This window comes from Clytia hemisphaerica, unplaced genomic scaffold (assembly GCF_902728285.1).
Source record: "Clytia hemisphaerica strain Z4C2 unplaced genomic scaffold, Clytia hemisphaerica genome assembly, whole genome shotgun sequence".
Classification (NCBI taxonomy): Eukaryota; Metazoa; Cnidaria; class Hydrozoa; order Leptothecata; family Clytiidae; genus Clytia; species Clytia hemisphaerica.
In genome coordinates, this window is record NW_027103564.1 from 377,426 (window position 1) to 393,976 (window position 16,551).

The window sequence follows — 16,551 nt, forward strand, 5'->3', positions numbered from 1 at the left end:
AAGTCCCGAAGTCCCGAATTGAAATACATCAACTTTCTGAAAAAAATATTACACCAACCTAAAGTCCTGAGGTCCCAAAGTCCCGAATTGAAATATGTCAAAATTCTATCAAAAAAAAAATTACATCAACCTAAAGTCCCGAATTTCAATAAATCAAATTTCTGAGAAAAAAAATATTACACAAACCTAAAGTCTCGAAGTCCCGAATTGAAATATATCAAATTTCTGAGAGAGAAAGTTTCCACCCATGTCTCGTCTTAATTGATTTTTACCCCTACTCTTTTCATACTATCTCTGCCACCTCCCTTTACATCCATCTCACCCCTTTCTCACCCTCCCTTTGCATCTATCTCACCCCTGTCTTCATGTATATCTCTGTCCCCTCTTTACGCGTCATCTCACCCTTATCTCGTGTTTCATCAATCATTTATCCAAGCCTCTCTTTTTGCTTGAGTTTCATCCCACCCGTTTTCTTCTTTGTGTGAATATTTCACCCTTGCCTAATTCAACAATCCGATCCCCTGTCTCACCATGTCGAATCTATCATTCTTTTTCTCCGGCCCTTTTTCAACTTTAGTTCCACCCCAACCGTTTTCCTTCCTTGTGTGAAAATTTTACCCATGTCCATTTCGTTAATCTCACCCCTGTCTCACTGTATTCAATTTATCATTCATTGTCTCCGCCCCTCTTTCACCCCACCCCTTTTGATAGATTTCCAATCTTTCTTTATGTGAAATTCACTAAACCCTCCCCTCTTTCCACTCGAGTTTCCCCCAACTTTATGTGGAAATTACACCCTTGTCTATTTCATCAATCACCCCTGCCCAATCAAATTTAATCAATCAGTCATTTCCCCCGGTCCTCTTTCTACTTGAGTTTTCATATTTCCATCAGGACTTCGGGACCTTGGGATTTTTTCTCTCTGAATTTGATTTATTAAAATTCGGGACTTCGGGACCTCGGGACTTTAGGTTTGTGTATTTTTTTTCTCAGAAATTTGATATATTTCAATTCGGGACTTCGGGACCTCGGGACTTTTGGTTGGTGTAATTTTTTTCTCATAAGTTTGATATTTCGGGACTTCGGGACCTCGGGACTTTAGGTGGGTGTAAATTTCTTTTTCTGATAGAATTTTGATATATTATAATTCGGAGCTTCGGGACCTCGGGACTTTGGATTAGTGTAAAAAAATTTTTCTGATACAAATTTGATATATTTCAATTCGGTTGGTGAATTCTTTTTGCGTTCTGTGAAATACACATCAAAAATCATGGCCGACGTTGTAAAAACTCCAGCTCATCCGAAATACGAAGGGGCTAAATTGTTAATAATTCTATAGAAGAATGTCATTCTTCTAGCAAAGCGCCTGTCAGCAAGACTTTCAAGACCAAGTTCTGAATATAGTTTTTCTTGAGACATTCCACGAAAACAGCCTGTTATAGCAAGGCAGGCATTATATTGAATAGATTCAAGCTTCTGCACAAAGGTAGCATTTCCTGGGCGGTCATATACGATATCACCATAATCAAGATGAGGCCTAATGAAAGATTTATAAATGGTTAGTAGAGATCTCCTAGGCACATGCTTGCGAAGTCGGTTAATAAGACCTTTATTGGCCTTTTGTATCTTCTCATCAAAAGAAAGTTTTGAATCTAAGATTAAACCAAGATGTTTCTGGTACTCACTGGTCGCGATATTAGAGTTATTAAAGGATATTACTGGATCATTAGGAGGAGTGAGTCTACAGGTAAAATAGACTTCAACAGCTTGCTTGGATGGGTCAGGGTTAAAAGACATCTTCCGTTGATGAGCCCAATCAGTTATCCTGGAGAGATCTCTGTTAAGTACATCAAGGCTCAAGAGTTGATCAATCACAAGAGAGAATAAAGAGGTATCGTCAGCAAAGATCTTGGGTTTTGACTCAAGGTTTTCTGGGAGATCATTAATATAAATTAAGAAGAACAATGGACCAAGAATTGAGCCTTGAGGTACCCCTGCATTGATTCGCTTCCACTCAGATGTTTTCCCATTCAACACAACTCTCTGATGCCTATCGTCAAGAAGAGTATTTCAACTTTGAAGAGCTTAGTTTCGGCGAAGAAAAAACACTTTGAAAAATTTTTCGCAGTAGATGGTGTATCTTTTACCGAACAATAAAATTTTTTGCGGAAAATTTTTGTAAATGCTTCTTTGTCTCGAAATCTTCAAAATAGTGGTTTTTCATCAATTTTTCATCTGGATTTTGCTTAAAAAAACAGTCATAACTTTTGATACATCGTTTTAGAAAAATTTCCCGCAAAATTTAAAATAGTTCAACTCTTTGCGGACAGTGTAAAGAAATTTTGAAACAAAAAAGTTAATTACCCATTAAAACTAAGCACTTTTTGTAAAAGAGGGTGATGCAACATATTATTAACATATTTTTAAAGTTCATAACGTAATTTTTGCATTTAAATTTTTAATTACTCTTAAGGGATTCGATTAAAAAGCAATTTATAAAGGCAATTCTTTGTTAAAAGTGTTAAGAAACTTGAAATATAACTTATATGTTCAAATACCAAAATCAATTTTTGGACTATGGTCAGAGCCCTTAAGTTGAATATATTTTTTACGTGCTCAAAGGAAAGCTAAGTTACAACGGTCCAGCAATCAGCTTCGTTTTCCAATCTATCAAAAACCCAAAAGAAAAGAGACTCCCGGACCAGAGGAATGTAAATAGATGGAAAAACAGCTTCTTGAAAACAATGGAAAAACGGCTCGTCATATACCAGGTCTCTTGCCCTTAAGGGAGTTTATGTCGAGTAAATAGGTTTCTTTTGTTGTCGCTATAAAAAATCTGCATAATTAGCGTGTTGTGACAAAATTCTTTTGTTTCAAGCCTGATTATGCGCAAACTTTTAGGGCTTATATTTTGGGTACACCTCTCCTATACGAAAAGGTACCTATATTTTCTTGCTCAGAATTTCCTAGCAATTCTACTGATATAACCGCATCATGACCGCACCATAATATGGAAAGCTAGAGCTCGAGAAAATTATAACTTCATCTTGATTTTACTCGACTTCCGACAGTTTTACAAGAACCAATTTAATATCATTGCGTTAAGAATTTCTTTTGTTATACATTGGTAAAAATATTGCTCCTTTTTCTTAAAAATTGAACTAGTAATTGGCAAAAAAGGAAAAACAAATTTTCATTTTCATCGTCAAATCATGTAGAAACCGTCCGATTTGTATGGCGAGCCGTCTTTTCTGGACTTTCATTTAATGACCTAATCAACGTTTTTACAATAGAATTTTCAATAGAAGTGAGCGTTGAAATTTGAGTAATCAGAAAAGCTGTTTTTCCATCTCTTTACATTCCTCTGCCCGGACTTACATTTTGAATCACCGCCAGTATCATATTATTGTAACAACGCTGTTGGGGCGTATCACACCAAAGGTTACATCATTTGCATCTTCCGTCGGCTTGAGTAATATACCCATTGTTTGTGCTGCCAGCCAGCACCAATATATCAATCTGGTGAAATCTTATCTGCTGTTGTCTATGATGGCATATAAGTTAAGTAGTTTCAATAAAATACATTGCTTTTCTTCGTTTTGTTATTCTATATTTTTCACTGGAAATAGATAGTTGAAAATGGTTAATAGTTTAATATCTCCAAACAGCTCCAAATTCAAGTATTACCGTATTACTTCATTAGGCTTCAGAACAGAAAAGCACAGAGGACTCAAATAACTGGCAATAGAAGGAATAAACTCCGCTATCATTGTCAGGAAGCTAACAGCCAATGATCTTTTGGGAGATGCCATTTGGAGAACAAGTTGAAACTATACCTAATTAAATATGGGTCTTATTTTGGCCCGGCGAATGGCGAAAAACATGACAAATAAGCGGTCTATAAATTCGGTTCGCCGCCTCAAGTACATATTCATGCTAATCAATTCACTGGCCTTGCTAAGTATTAACCGGCCTAAAATCTAAAACTCCGAGGTTAGTTTTTCATTTACTAGCCTATCAAAAACAAAGCAAAACCCCTGTTCAAAGATTCAGAACTAATTCAGGGCAATTGGCTTGAAAGTCTTTTAAAAATTCAATACATCGTTTTTAGCGAGCTTTCCTAATTATAATTGGCTTTTAGTCAATTCTTTTTTTCGAGTGTTCAGCAATAATCTTCTCCGTCCCATAGAATCAACTGTTAAAGTTTCAAAATCAAAACGCTAGTTGTTTTGTGAAATTGTTTGCTCTTGGCTCCCGGGGGAAGGGGGGGGGCACTCAATCTGAAAACGACCATACGTTCGGCCCAAAATTTGGCTACGGGCGAAATTTTTTGCTATTTTCCAAGAAAATGTTGAATTTTTCCTCCAAAATTGACCAATTTTGTGCCAATTTACCAAAAAATTGGCCTTTTATCACAATTTCCTACCCTTACAGTGCAGTTTTGTAATTTCCTACCCTTACAGTGCACTAGCTGAACTACGAAAAACCTACCCTTAAGGGCCGAACGTCTGGTAGGTCATTTACCTTGAGTGCCCCCCCCCTCGGGTCTTGGCTGTATACATTATGTACTCTTTGATTACTTTGGTGGGGCATAGAGCAAGTTTCCTTTGAAACAGATTTCTGTAAAATTTCGTTACTGAAAAGGGGATATGGATTTATACCTATCATAATGGTGTCTAAAGTTAATCATCTAGAAACTTAAGTTGAGTCAGTGGTTTGATAACGATAAGAAAACGAGGACTGTTGGTCACACTTTGAACCCCCTTTCTTAATAATAGGGGATTGGTCGAGCTTTCCCTAAAGTACAAAAAGTAAGAATTAGCGAGCCAATTTTTGTCACTTTTTGCGTAAACTTATTAAAGTTAGGGTGGTAAATCGTGTCATCACATTCAAAATCTAAATTTTGCGAAGGTACTGAAATTGATTTCATTAGGGATAATGTAGGAACCGTTCAGAGAAGGGGGGAGGGTTGAAACCACAGATTTCTGCAAATAGATGGAGTGCTTTGGCTAAAAAATGTGCCGTGATTATATAGTATATCCCATCTAAGTCACGTGACATTACAATAAAATTTCAGAGCTTGACCAATCAGAAGCTTCGCGGATTTTTAAAACCAATAGCAACAATATGTTTTTGCAATATTCACTTTTTTTTGCCTGGAAAGTCTAAAGCATTCTTTCTTGTTCTTCGGTCTTTACAAAAATCTGTAGTTAAAACCCTAACCAATTGAAGATAAAAATGAAGAATCGAACAGCTAGAAAAAACTGGGGGAAAATTAAATACCGATGCCGGTAGTATATGCACAGAATTTTTCATAGAATATAACGATATATAAATTATTCTTGTGTGTATCTCTGTAAAAGCACACTGAGAGTAGTCTATCCAAAAAAAGATGTGGACCCTAAGGGGACCGGTGTTCTTGGTCCAGCCTAAAGTTTCCACACATTTTTAAAGGTGGTCTTCGTCTAGAGGTAATTTAGCGTAGAGAAGGTACAAGCAAAATCATAAGAAAAACTTTCTGCTCACTCTAAAAAGGGTCTAAAATTTGTTTTTTTGTATCCTCCCTCTCTACGAAAAATTAACTCATAGCTACGTTTCTGCAATCCAGAATTGATCCATTAGCAATTCAGCACACAGAGTAGTGAAGAAAATAGCTCCCTTACTTCCTTTACAGCGTATCCGCAAAATATATAGAAAAATTACTTATAAAAGTATTTCCTATGACTATCTTCTGGATTTCTCTTAGTGAGGGCGTCAACAAAATCGGATAATTGGTGGTAACTGCATACCTGTTACTTTAATGGGATAAATTTTCGCAGGGATTAAATTTCGCGGTTGAGCTCATCCGCGAAATTTTAAGATTTCGCGGGGATTAATTTTCGCGGATGGCACTATTGGGGGCATTATTTTCTCGATTTTGTGACTTTTACTGTCAAATCATGCATATTGGTTGTTGAAATACACATTATTTGCGCTTCTTTGATGCAAGAAACCATTCAAATAGTATTTATTTGACATATTTTGAGTTTTGTTTAGAAATATTTCGCGGATGGGCCTTTTTCAAATTTCCAACGGGACTTATTTTCGCGGATGACACCCAAATCCGCGAAATCCGCGAAAATTAATCCCCGCGAAAATTTATCCCATTAAAGTATTTCTATCAGACACACTGCACTCCCTTCAAGTTTTTAATCCTATTTTCGATTTATACTGTATTTAAATATTAGTAAAATTGATAATAGTAGTATAGTATCGTTTTCTAATAATAATCTATTCAGCTGCATAAAATATAATATTATAACCGTCCATTTGTTCATTCGTTTATTCATGAAATAAGAAATCAAACTAAGGGGTTGTAAATATGAATACTGGCGAAGACGTCGTTTAAAGTTAAGGTTTCAATCCCAAACTAAGGTTCCAATGCCACTCTCCAGCGGAAAGGGACTTGGACTCCAGCTAATTGAAAAAATGAAGTGCAGAGAGTAAGCCAGTCAACACAAGTTATTTTCCATACTAGTTCTTGGTGCCCTATCTAGGAAAATGACCAAAGAATGAGTTACCTACAAATCATTGGTCCCTTCAACCGGAGAGAATATTTACTCGAAAAATTTGATTACGTACATGGGAAAAAACATTATGTTTTGTTGATCTTATTTATTATCCTATCAATTGCATTGCAAATAAAACTTTTCTGTTTAGAATTTTTTCTAAAAAATAACGATAAAGCTACATAAAAAATCAAAAAAGAGACAAAAATTGTTTTTTAATTATTCTAAAAAGACGGCGAAGCAAACAAAATTTCTTTCAAAAAATGGCCTTCTTTTGCAAAACATTGAGCACTTATTTACATACATTCGATATTTTGACAAAAAAAGTTTTTTGACCTATAAAATTAGCAACATCTGTGATGGACCACCTAAAAGCACTACCTACAAAGCTTGTGATCCAATCACTGTGAGGAGGTAGCATCACCCGTTTCGGATGACGTTTCTTCTGAAGATTTCCCCGATTCGGTATTCCCAGTTTCCTCGGAATTACTTGTTTTAGGTTGTCCTATAGTTGTAATCACTTCCTCGACAATTTCCTCAACAACATATTGGGTAGTGGCGCCAGCCATAGACCCAGACACCGGCCTTCCATCTTCAGTGTAATATTCTTCAATGATGACATCGCCAGGCTGCATTTCGATGACGTCATCGTCACCTAGCCCGTGTTCTTCCATGTAAACTTCTTCAACAAGATCAGAATCATCATCCTCGTCATCATCGTCTCCAACACTGCTTATGGTGTATTCATTTATCCCTCTAGTGATCTTCTGTAGGTAGCGATCTTCAGTCGTTATGCCACCACCCTGTCTGTGTAACATCCCTTCAAAACTATCCAACACGGCCGATCCTTCTGACTCGTTGTCCGATACGGAGAAATTGTACTCCTTGACCTTACCACCGGAAAAGAAGCGGACATCTCGGTCATCATCCTGCTGTAGAGATTCTAGTGTGTGGTCAACTGATTTTCGTACTTCATCATCTTCCGGTAGGCTTTGAAAGTGCTCTGGAAATTAGAAATAAAAAATCATAATAACATCCCTATTATTGTCATGACATCAACCGTAACATCACAAAAACCAACAGGCACGACGCAACGGGTACGGCAGGTACGGCGGCCGCCGTACCAGATTTTCACAAAAATAGCCGAAGTTTTCCTCTTCGTCGGTAAACTCGCTATAAAATCGCTTAAATTTCCTCATTCGCCGTACCAGATATAAAAAGCTTCCGTCGTGCCTGAAACCAAGTGAACAGTTTTTGCACTTTATTTTTCAATTTCTTCTTGAAATTTATTCAAAAACTTCATTATCTTCATCACAAATTTACCACAAAAAACTAATAGTCAGGTAGAATTAGTTGAAATCTCACCACAACCCGGACAAAATTACCATCAAGCTGAAAATTGGCACAGATGTTCTTTAGGGTATACTGAGTTACCAAAAAAAGCCCCATAAATCCGGACAGGGGAAACCACTTTTTCGGACAGTTTAAAACCGGACATGTCCGGAAAATATGTCCGAAATAAAAGTTGTTCAAATATACAAGTATTATATATCAAAAAAATTTACCTCAACATACAAAGTTCTAAAATTATAGAGCTTGGTCTCCCCAGAGAATGAAAGTGCAAACCCATGTTTCCAAAACTTTCCTAGCCAACCCAGGGCAGCAAAACAGAACTTAATAAAAGCAGCTTTACAAGATCTAAAACCATTTAAAACATCCAAATATTACCCCAGAGTCCATGAACAAGTTTGCATGCATTATCATGACAAACCATCAGACCATGTTTTCTTGGAAAATGAACTTGCCTGTTTTCTTCTTTTTCATGTTTTCATGTAACAGAAAGCTCTATCTTCACTAGCAAGTGGATGACTATCCTATTTTTGCTTCAGAATTGCTCCGCGCCGTGTAGATTGGTCCTTACGGCTTTAGCGAAGTGAGCACAAGCAAGCGGACTGCATTCTCATATGGAGAATGCAAATCGCTCTAGACCAGGCTGTAAACCAGAACATAAAATATCAAAAACTAGACTGTGAAATAGTTTACAGCCTGGATATCCAGGCTAAAGCTCGTGGAGTGTCACTAACAACAATCAAAAGAATCATCTTCATGGTCGAACAAGCATAGCAGGGGAGGGTCATGCAGTTATTATATAAACACTATGATAATTACTACCGTGGTGGTATATAAACCAAAATTTGGGAAAACAGTTACTCCACCAGTGGACTAACTGCAACATGGGTGGTGCCTAAGCCCAAAATTGTCGATTTTGGTAGGATATGGTGTACTAAGTGAGCAATTTTTCAATTTTTCACTTAAAATTTTAGGTTTTTAAAAATTCCGGAAGCAAAAAAATTCAAAACTTTTTTTTCAAAAGTCAAAAAAAAATCACAAAATTTTTTCTTCAATCAAGGCATGAAAGATATTTTAACAAACTTGGAAAATGAGTGATATATTTAACTCTTGAATGGTCGTTAATAAGACGTACCCAGTAAAATGGTATCAAAAATGAGGAATTCAGTGAAAAAATTGCCAAATTTGGCATTTTTGGGGGTGGTATACACCAATTTTGAGGGTAAAATCAGTTAGTACACTATGGAATAACTGCAAGGGTGGTGGTGTCTGTAGAAAATGTCCAAAATTGCAGTTACTCCACATAGTGTCAAGGAGTAACTGCAAGACCCCCCCTGAACATAGAATTATTATCAGATAGAATGAATTCATGCTTTTTTCCTCAAAATGAAGCGTGTCTGTAAGGGGTCCCTTAGTTGCAATGGGAATTCAATTGCACGTGTGCAATCATAATGTCATTTCTTTGTTCTTATCATATTTTAATTGCATATTTTCTCATGCTTGATTGGATTCTTTTGAATTCTCAAAAAATTATGCACATAATTTGATTATTTTCAACTGGAAATTTCGGGCACTTCGGTCCCCTCAATGCAAATAAGAATTACATATTTGAAATCAGCTCATTTTATAGATTCACCAGTGTTGAAAACTATTTGAAAACGCACTTCTAAAAAAAGAAATATGGGTGTCAAGTTTTCACCTAAATTAGTTATTCTTTCCATATAGACTAAAATAGATTTTTAAATTTTAGGAGTTAAAATCGAAGGAATCACTAAATTTCATCTCCTAAAATTCCAGATTGTAAGCTAAAATAGATTTGTAGACATCAATCGTTTTCCAAAACTAAAAATTTCGTAACTGAGAAATAACAACCGTGCAAACATACCCTTATAAAGAGATTTCTATCCACGCATCAGATTTTGAGAAACTGTTTTTACGACCAATAATCACTTTTAACAAAGGAAATCTTAATAGATGATGAAGTAGCCAAAGTGAGATATTATTCTATCCGATAACAGTTCACTTGAACAAGTCTACATTTGCTAAATACTACAAAAAAGAAATTCAGGAAAACTTCTCACAAAAGGACTGCTTATATCAAGAAAATATTTTATATAACTTGGGTATTTATACATAACTTAGGGGATGATATAATCCACCATTTGGTTTTTTATTTGAAACAAAGGACATGCATATTCAACAATATAATACATATCTAGTTTTTGCCCAAAAATCTTCGGTTACAAAACTGATAAAGCTGAATACACACGTGTAGCCAGAGAAGTGCTGTTTTCGTCTTCAGTTATTTCATCAACGGAGGAGAGTGAAATAGAATTACAAAATCTTACGAGGGTACTTACCTGAAGTGGATTTTGATTTCTATGAGCTCTCCTCCGGTGATGAGAAATAACTGCCCACCACTTCCCGCCCTTGCTTTATATGGGGTGTTTCGAAAACATCACTTCACTGGATATACTTTCAAGTAGGATATATTAGGCTCCATCTACACGATAAGTTAGGTTCTTTAGTTATTTCTCATCAACGGAAGAGAGCTCATAGAAATCAAAATCCACTTCAGGTAAGTACCCTCGTAAGATTTTGTAATTCTTTCATACGAAAACAGAGAAGGGAGAAAAGGAGAAGGCAAAAAAAACAATGAGAAATAGATCCACAGTAGCAGTAATATCAATCTATGATCGACACTGAAAACGTTTATTTAAAGGCGAAATAAGAAGAAAATAAACATGTTTCATGTAACACTGATATTCATGATATCAACATGTGTTTATTTTACAGCTTCCAATGGTGTTGTGCAGAATTTCAACGATTTTTCAATGTTAGGGTGTTCAGAGTTCAGGAACGTCACCTTCATAAGCTTAAATGAGGGTTATTTTATTTTCCATGCTACTTTTGATCACCGTTTTTTCTTGCAAGGATTAAACGATTTACTTGACAATGAAGCATGCTTTATGGTGAACTACTTCGACGGTTTTGACATAGTCAGATTGAGAAAGAACTATAATATCAATAAATTTCAATTTCGAACAAACAGTGCACATGATTACCCTCGACATAAGAACGAAAAGCGTAGAATCTCTGAACTAACAAAGCAGCTTTACGATGACAAAATCATGGGAAATGACGAAAACATTAAACAAACTATTGTCTTTATTCAAGGTTTTTACGGATTATTTGCTGATGAAATTTTCGAATATCTGGAGTTACTGCAGGAAGAGAGAAAATGGGCAGTTATTCTTTTTAGGCTATACTCTAATTATAAACCAATAGATTGGCTGCCATTAAATCGAAATATTGAAACACAAATTAGGACTGGTGTTTCAATTCAGCACCCAGTCATTAAGACACTATTCGATGTCATAAAAAATCCGGACTTTGATGTTTACGATATGACGTACCGTTGGGTCGTATCTAAGGCAAATTTTTTCACTGGTGATTGCATGAAGGAGATTCGAAAGATATTCATCACTGTCGTTTTTATGAAATTTACTTATGCTCCAATGGCGTCAGCCATTTTAAGAAAAGTAAACGACCATCGTTCTAAAGTAAACCAAGAACCATTAGAAATACATTTTCCTTCTTTATTGAGAGGCATGAAACAATCATCAGACGGGCATTTAACTGAGACTGAGTTTGATTGGAAAAACCATCCCCTTAACAAGGAAAAGAACAAAAGATATGTTTACATCGTTATTTTAACCGGGGAGGAATCGCTTTGTCCACAATCTATTAGAAGGCAAGACTTATACTACCGGCAATTTTTAGCGAAGAGGAGAGAGGGATGTTTCGGTGATGTTAACGCTAAAACTTTTGAGACTGGCGAGGAGCTCTTCGAACATATAAATGATGATTTGTGCAAAAAATGAATTATTTCGTGTACCATGTTTTTGTAAATAAAATAATTTTAATGTTCAGTGCTATCGTATGCTAGGGAAATGCATAATATTTTGTATACACGTCACTCTAATTAGTCCGAAAATTGGTGTGTCTGGGAAGATCACTTTTTAACTCAGGTCCCATCAGTCTTCAAGGTCGGTGATATTATCACTGACAGATAGGCACGCATTGTCAGATCCTAACTCAACTGAAGTGGAAAAAGTACAACTGTAAACAGACCTAATAACCCTTCAGGTGAGAGACAGGTCGAATAAACAAAGGGGTGGTAATTTTACAAAGGGATGGCGGCTCAGACAATTTTCCAAGAAAGGTTGAGTAAAAAATAAAGCTCTCTTTTGACATACTAGCTTCCCAACGAAAAAAATCGTTTCGAAAAAGTGAAGGCTCAAGTCATCAACTGAACGCGGCTGTTTTACTATCTTCGTCTAACTTTCCTATCTGGAGTTGATTATTAAGATTTCATAATTTTGAGACCCTGTCAGAGACTAATTTGCTGGTTTATGGTTTTTGTACAACTGTGAAAGACTTTCGAGGGTGTAAAAAAAGGACCCTTACACATACCCGTTTTACCCAAGTACCCCCCTTCGAGGAGGCTAGTCTCAATTATTCAAAAGCCCATATAATATTTATTAAAATAACCCTTATAAGCATTCCAGTTAAGCAAGAAGCTTAAAAAGCAACCCCTACGCATACATATTACCAAAGCATGGAGAATATCAGTCCAAAAAGCTTTTCTATCAAAAAATCAAGCCAAAAAATTAAAAGCACAACAAGAAAAAGCAAACTAAAAACATTGATTCTGTAATGAAACATGAAGTTCAATTCAGAGCTGCTCTAGCAGTCCATAGCTCGTAGATTTCTTTAGCATGTACAAATCAAAAGGCAAATAGTCCAAATAATAATAACGTATTCCAGGCAAAAAAAAACAAACTCTCAAGTCTCTCAACTTTCCAAAGAAATATTTTCTGTCCTCATCGGCTATAACAGCACGTTTCTTTCACAAAATGTCAAATTGCGTGAACACAATCCAGTACATGATTCGAATTTATTCGACCAATTAATGACAACCACGTTATTCAATATGTACTTTTTAAACCAATCAAAGACCGCTTTCATTTTGTAAGCCAATAAAAACGGGAAATCGATTATTCTATTCTTAAAAGTTCGAAAGTAATCAATTCTACGATGAAACTGACATGTATACCCTTGAGAGCCCGTGTTTTCAATCTCAAAACACACAAATTTTATTTGATTTTCATTTTGAATTGTGACCCTTTGAGAGACCGACTAACCTATGAATTTGGAACATAGATTTATAAAGCCCGAAGGGCTAGATATCGTGCTTTAAGCATTGAATTTAAAGCCCGAAGGGCTAGAGGTCAATCTCTAACCTTTCTCAGGCAAGAAAAAGTGAAGCCTTAAAAAAGGCGCCGCATTTTTGACGACAGATTGAATCTAGCAATTCCTTTGTTTATGATTGGTATTTTTTTCGAAATTTAGCGGTAAATTTTAGTTTCAATCTGTCATTTGTGTAAAAGCCAGGCGAGCCGCTCAAGGCCGCGCAACTTTGGTAGGATTTGTTGGCTTCAAATCCTACCAAAGAGATTGACTTCTAGCCCTTCGGGCTTATACTTCATTGGCTTTAAGCCGTCGTAGGCAAAAAAAAGTGAATATCGGAAAAAAATATTGTTGCTGTTGTTTTCGAAAACCCGCGAAGCTTCTGATTGGTTAAGCGATGAAATTATATTGTAATGTCACGTGACCTTGGTAAGATTTCCTACCTAAACACGGCACACTTTTTAGCAAAAGTACGGGTCTTATAAATCTATGATTTGTACCCCTTTGAGCTGGGACAAGCTGGAGTTTTTACAAGCTCTTATTTGATTTGGTTGGTCGTTAAGATGTAATAAAATAATCTTATTACTTTTTCTAAAGAACGCGTCATCTCTATCACTTTAAATGACCAATTAGTGAAGTATCTTGTAAAAACTCCAAGGCATCTCTTTGAGCTATGGCCAAAAGTCACCTTTTTTTCTTATCCACTGATCGCTTATAGTCACCTCGGAATGAGACGGGGTTTCGGTCATTAACAGTTAGGGTTAGTGTTGGACTCGAGAGTCATAATATAGGGCCTAGGGGCACCTTTAAGGGGCACCGGTAGGGTTGGGAGTTTCACCTATTAGAGATTTGTCAATCCAGTATTTATATGACATAAATCACTTCACTAGTAAAAACCGAATCCAGAAACCAATTTCGTACCTGTTTTCATAAATGCAATTAGGGCTTTAGCCGCAATGAAACGAATGTTTGGTACAGTGTCTTTGCATAGGCTAATCAGGTTCGGTAAAAAGTGTTCAGCAAAGCGAGTGCCATCGTACCATTGACCTTCCACAAAGTGTTGGTATATTTGCGAACATCTGTAAAAAACATTGAAATTTAAAATTTTTGACATAGAAATATGAAGACAGGAGACCCGCCTTTTATTTTTGCAATCCGATGTATATATTCATTTCGTATAAAGGAGAAAACACAGCATGGATAGCTACAGGCTAAGAGATTTGATCATTTTGACCGATTTTAAAAGGTTTTAAATCGACTTTCTTTTTAAATACGGTATTGCCGAAAAATAAGAAACTTAAAAGGTCACTGACACTTTACTCTAACCTTCTAGCTAGGGCTGTTTTTCAATTTAAGATATAATTTGCAATGTAGAAAAATCAACTTATGAATTAAAAAATCAATCTTTGATCGAACCAAGGAATTTGATTGAACATTTTTGCCGGTATTAACCGGAAATAGAAAAGCTGGTTATGGCATTGTCATGGTTGACTAATATAATATAAAATAGCGGTACAAACATACGCTTTTCGTTTGACCCAGTGTTGAGTGGGTGCTCCAAGAACAGTGATACTAGCCACAAACTTGCCCAGTATTTCAACGTTGGACTCCTCTTCAGCTATTCTCCGTATCAGAATAGAGATCTAAGACGAAACAAAATATAACAAAATCTTACAGAACACATCTATACCAAGAACAGGTGCACTGGGCACTTTTTGTCCAGTGTTTAATTGTTAGAACTTTTTTCAAAAGGGAAATCATTTAGCACAAAACAGCCTACGCTACATGTTACGGTTTTTTCTTCACCGTAACGTCCTGTAACGTCTATTCCACTTTGCGATTTTCTTTTACTTTTAGGAAAAGTTTTTTCTTACAATGAAATATAATAATCCAGAAGACAAGCATAAGGCATAAAACAAATAGTCATAATATTGTGATGGATATTGGATAGAGCAAGACGAACAATGAGAACCTCAAAAGTCAAAATTTTGCGAATTTTATGAATGATTGGCGCCCAGGTTTCTTTCGATGGCAATGGGATTTCTCAGGGTTTTTCGATACGGGAGGGGGTGTTATGAATGCATGACAGAGGCTCTGTAAAGTGTACATCCATTCGTATACAGCTGGCGTTCTCTTAATGGATAGAAATACTGAAAACTCTAAATAAACGCTCACCAGATGGAATGAGTTCTGTCGGACTTCAGCCACGTTATCACAAGCCAGTTCAAGAGCGACCGGGCAAATATGATCAGCCAGTTCTTGGTATGTGTAAAGACGCGATAAGTTCATTAATTGCCTGAAACGAAAATTATTTAGTTTAATTGAGGAACTCAGGGTAATCAACTATTCGCTGGCACTTTTTATGCAATTCGTCGAAAAAAAATGAAGCCATTTCATTGCATTTAGCTAAAACATTTTAATAAAAGTATGGTAAGTATGCGTTAGAAACTTTTAATCGTTTAATTGTCAAAACTCAGGGTACCTCAAAACTGAAATGATTTAAAAAATTGCTGAAAATATTTTCGAAAATAAATAAAACGGAATCCTAATAAGTACGGAGAGGTCCCAAAATATTTCAAAAATTAATAACCGGTGGAAGGGGAGACGTTTATTCAGGATCTTAGAGTATTGATACCACCCATAGAAAGTCGGTTTAATCGGCCTTAGTTCACATATTAAGAAATCTCGTCTCCAAGTATCCCTGACTTTAATAAAATCGAAAAAAAAAAACGAGGGAACGGGGTTGCTATTGTAGGTTGACGTCAACCAAAAACATTGCTTACTGAGCAAGGTCTTCACGGAACCTCCAATTCCTCATGTTGTCTGTGATTCGGAATTCACTGAAAATCTGTAAATATTCTTTTTGTAGTTCGCTCGGTAGCAAACTAATGAAATCGTATAAGTGTTTCAATACACCGATCCGTACCTTAAAAAATAGAGAGGTGTAGAGGTAAACGATAAGACTAAATAAATTAACTTATTATTCGGTGCACTTCAAGCTTTGTTTCAACACGAGAGACCACTTTTTTTTCTTTCGGTCGTATGTGCTGTAGTGTCCCATACCTCTGTCATTTAATTTCGAAAGCGATAATCAGTTGGCGCGTGAAAACGTTTTTCAAATCAGAAGATACGTCATAACGTAATCTTTTGACAAGATACAGGGAGGGTATTTGTAGCTTTTCAGTCGTTTCAATATAAAATTTTACCCAAGAATATCATGAATTTGAACATTTAGTAATAGTGATTACTTTCATTTTCATTAAATACAGGGCATATTTGAATAGAAGATACCGGGTGTGCCACAAATAAGTTACCCTCTTTGATTTGATATTGCAGGCAGTAGAAAAAAGATTTTTCAAAGAATATTTCGGAATCATTCAGAGGAAAGCCTAACTTATAA

The 16,551-nt window shown here is 36.0% G+C and overlaps 1 protein-coding gene across 1 annotated transcript in view; it reads right to left on the reverse strand.

The window, feature by feature from the left end:
- Nucleotides 1-6,250: 6,250 nt before the first annotated feature.
- LOC136800901 (serine/threonine-protein phosphatase 4 regulatory subunit 1-like) overlaps nt 6,251-16,551 on the reverse strand; it is a 29,195-nt gene continuing 18,894 nt past the window's right edge. Inside the window, exons 14-18 of the mRNA XM_067057511.1 lie at nt 15,935-16,077; nt 15,327-15,447; nt 14,676-14,794; nt 14,073-14,230; nt 6,251-7,551 (exon numbers count right to left, since the gene is read on the reverse strand). Of these exons, the coding sequence (XP_066913612.1) occupies nt 6,950-7,551; nt 14,073-14,230; nt 14,676-14,794; nt 15,327-15,447; nt 15,935-16,077 (1,143 nt within the window). The 3' untranslated portion in view covers nt 6,251-6,949. The remainder of the gene's footprint in view (nt 7,552-14,072; nt 14,231-14,675; nt 14,795-15,326; nt 15,448-15,934; nt 16,078-16,551) is intronic.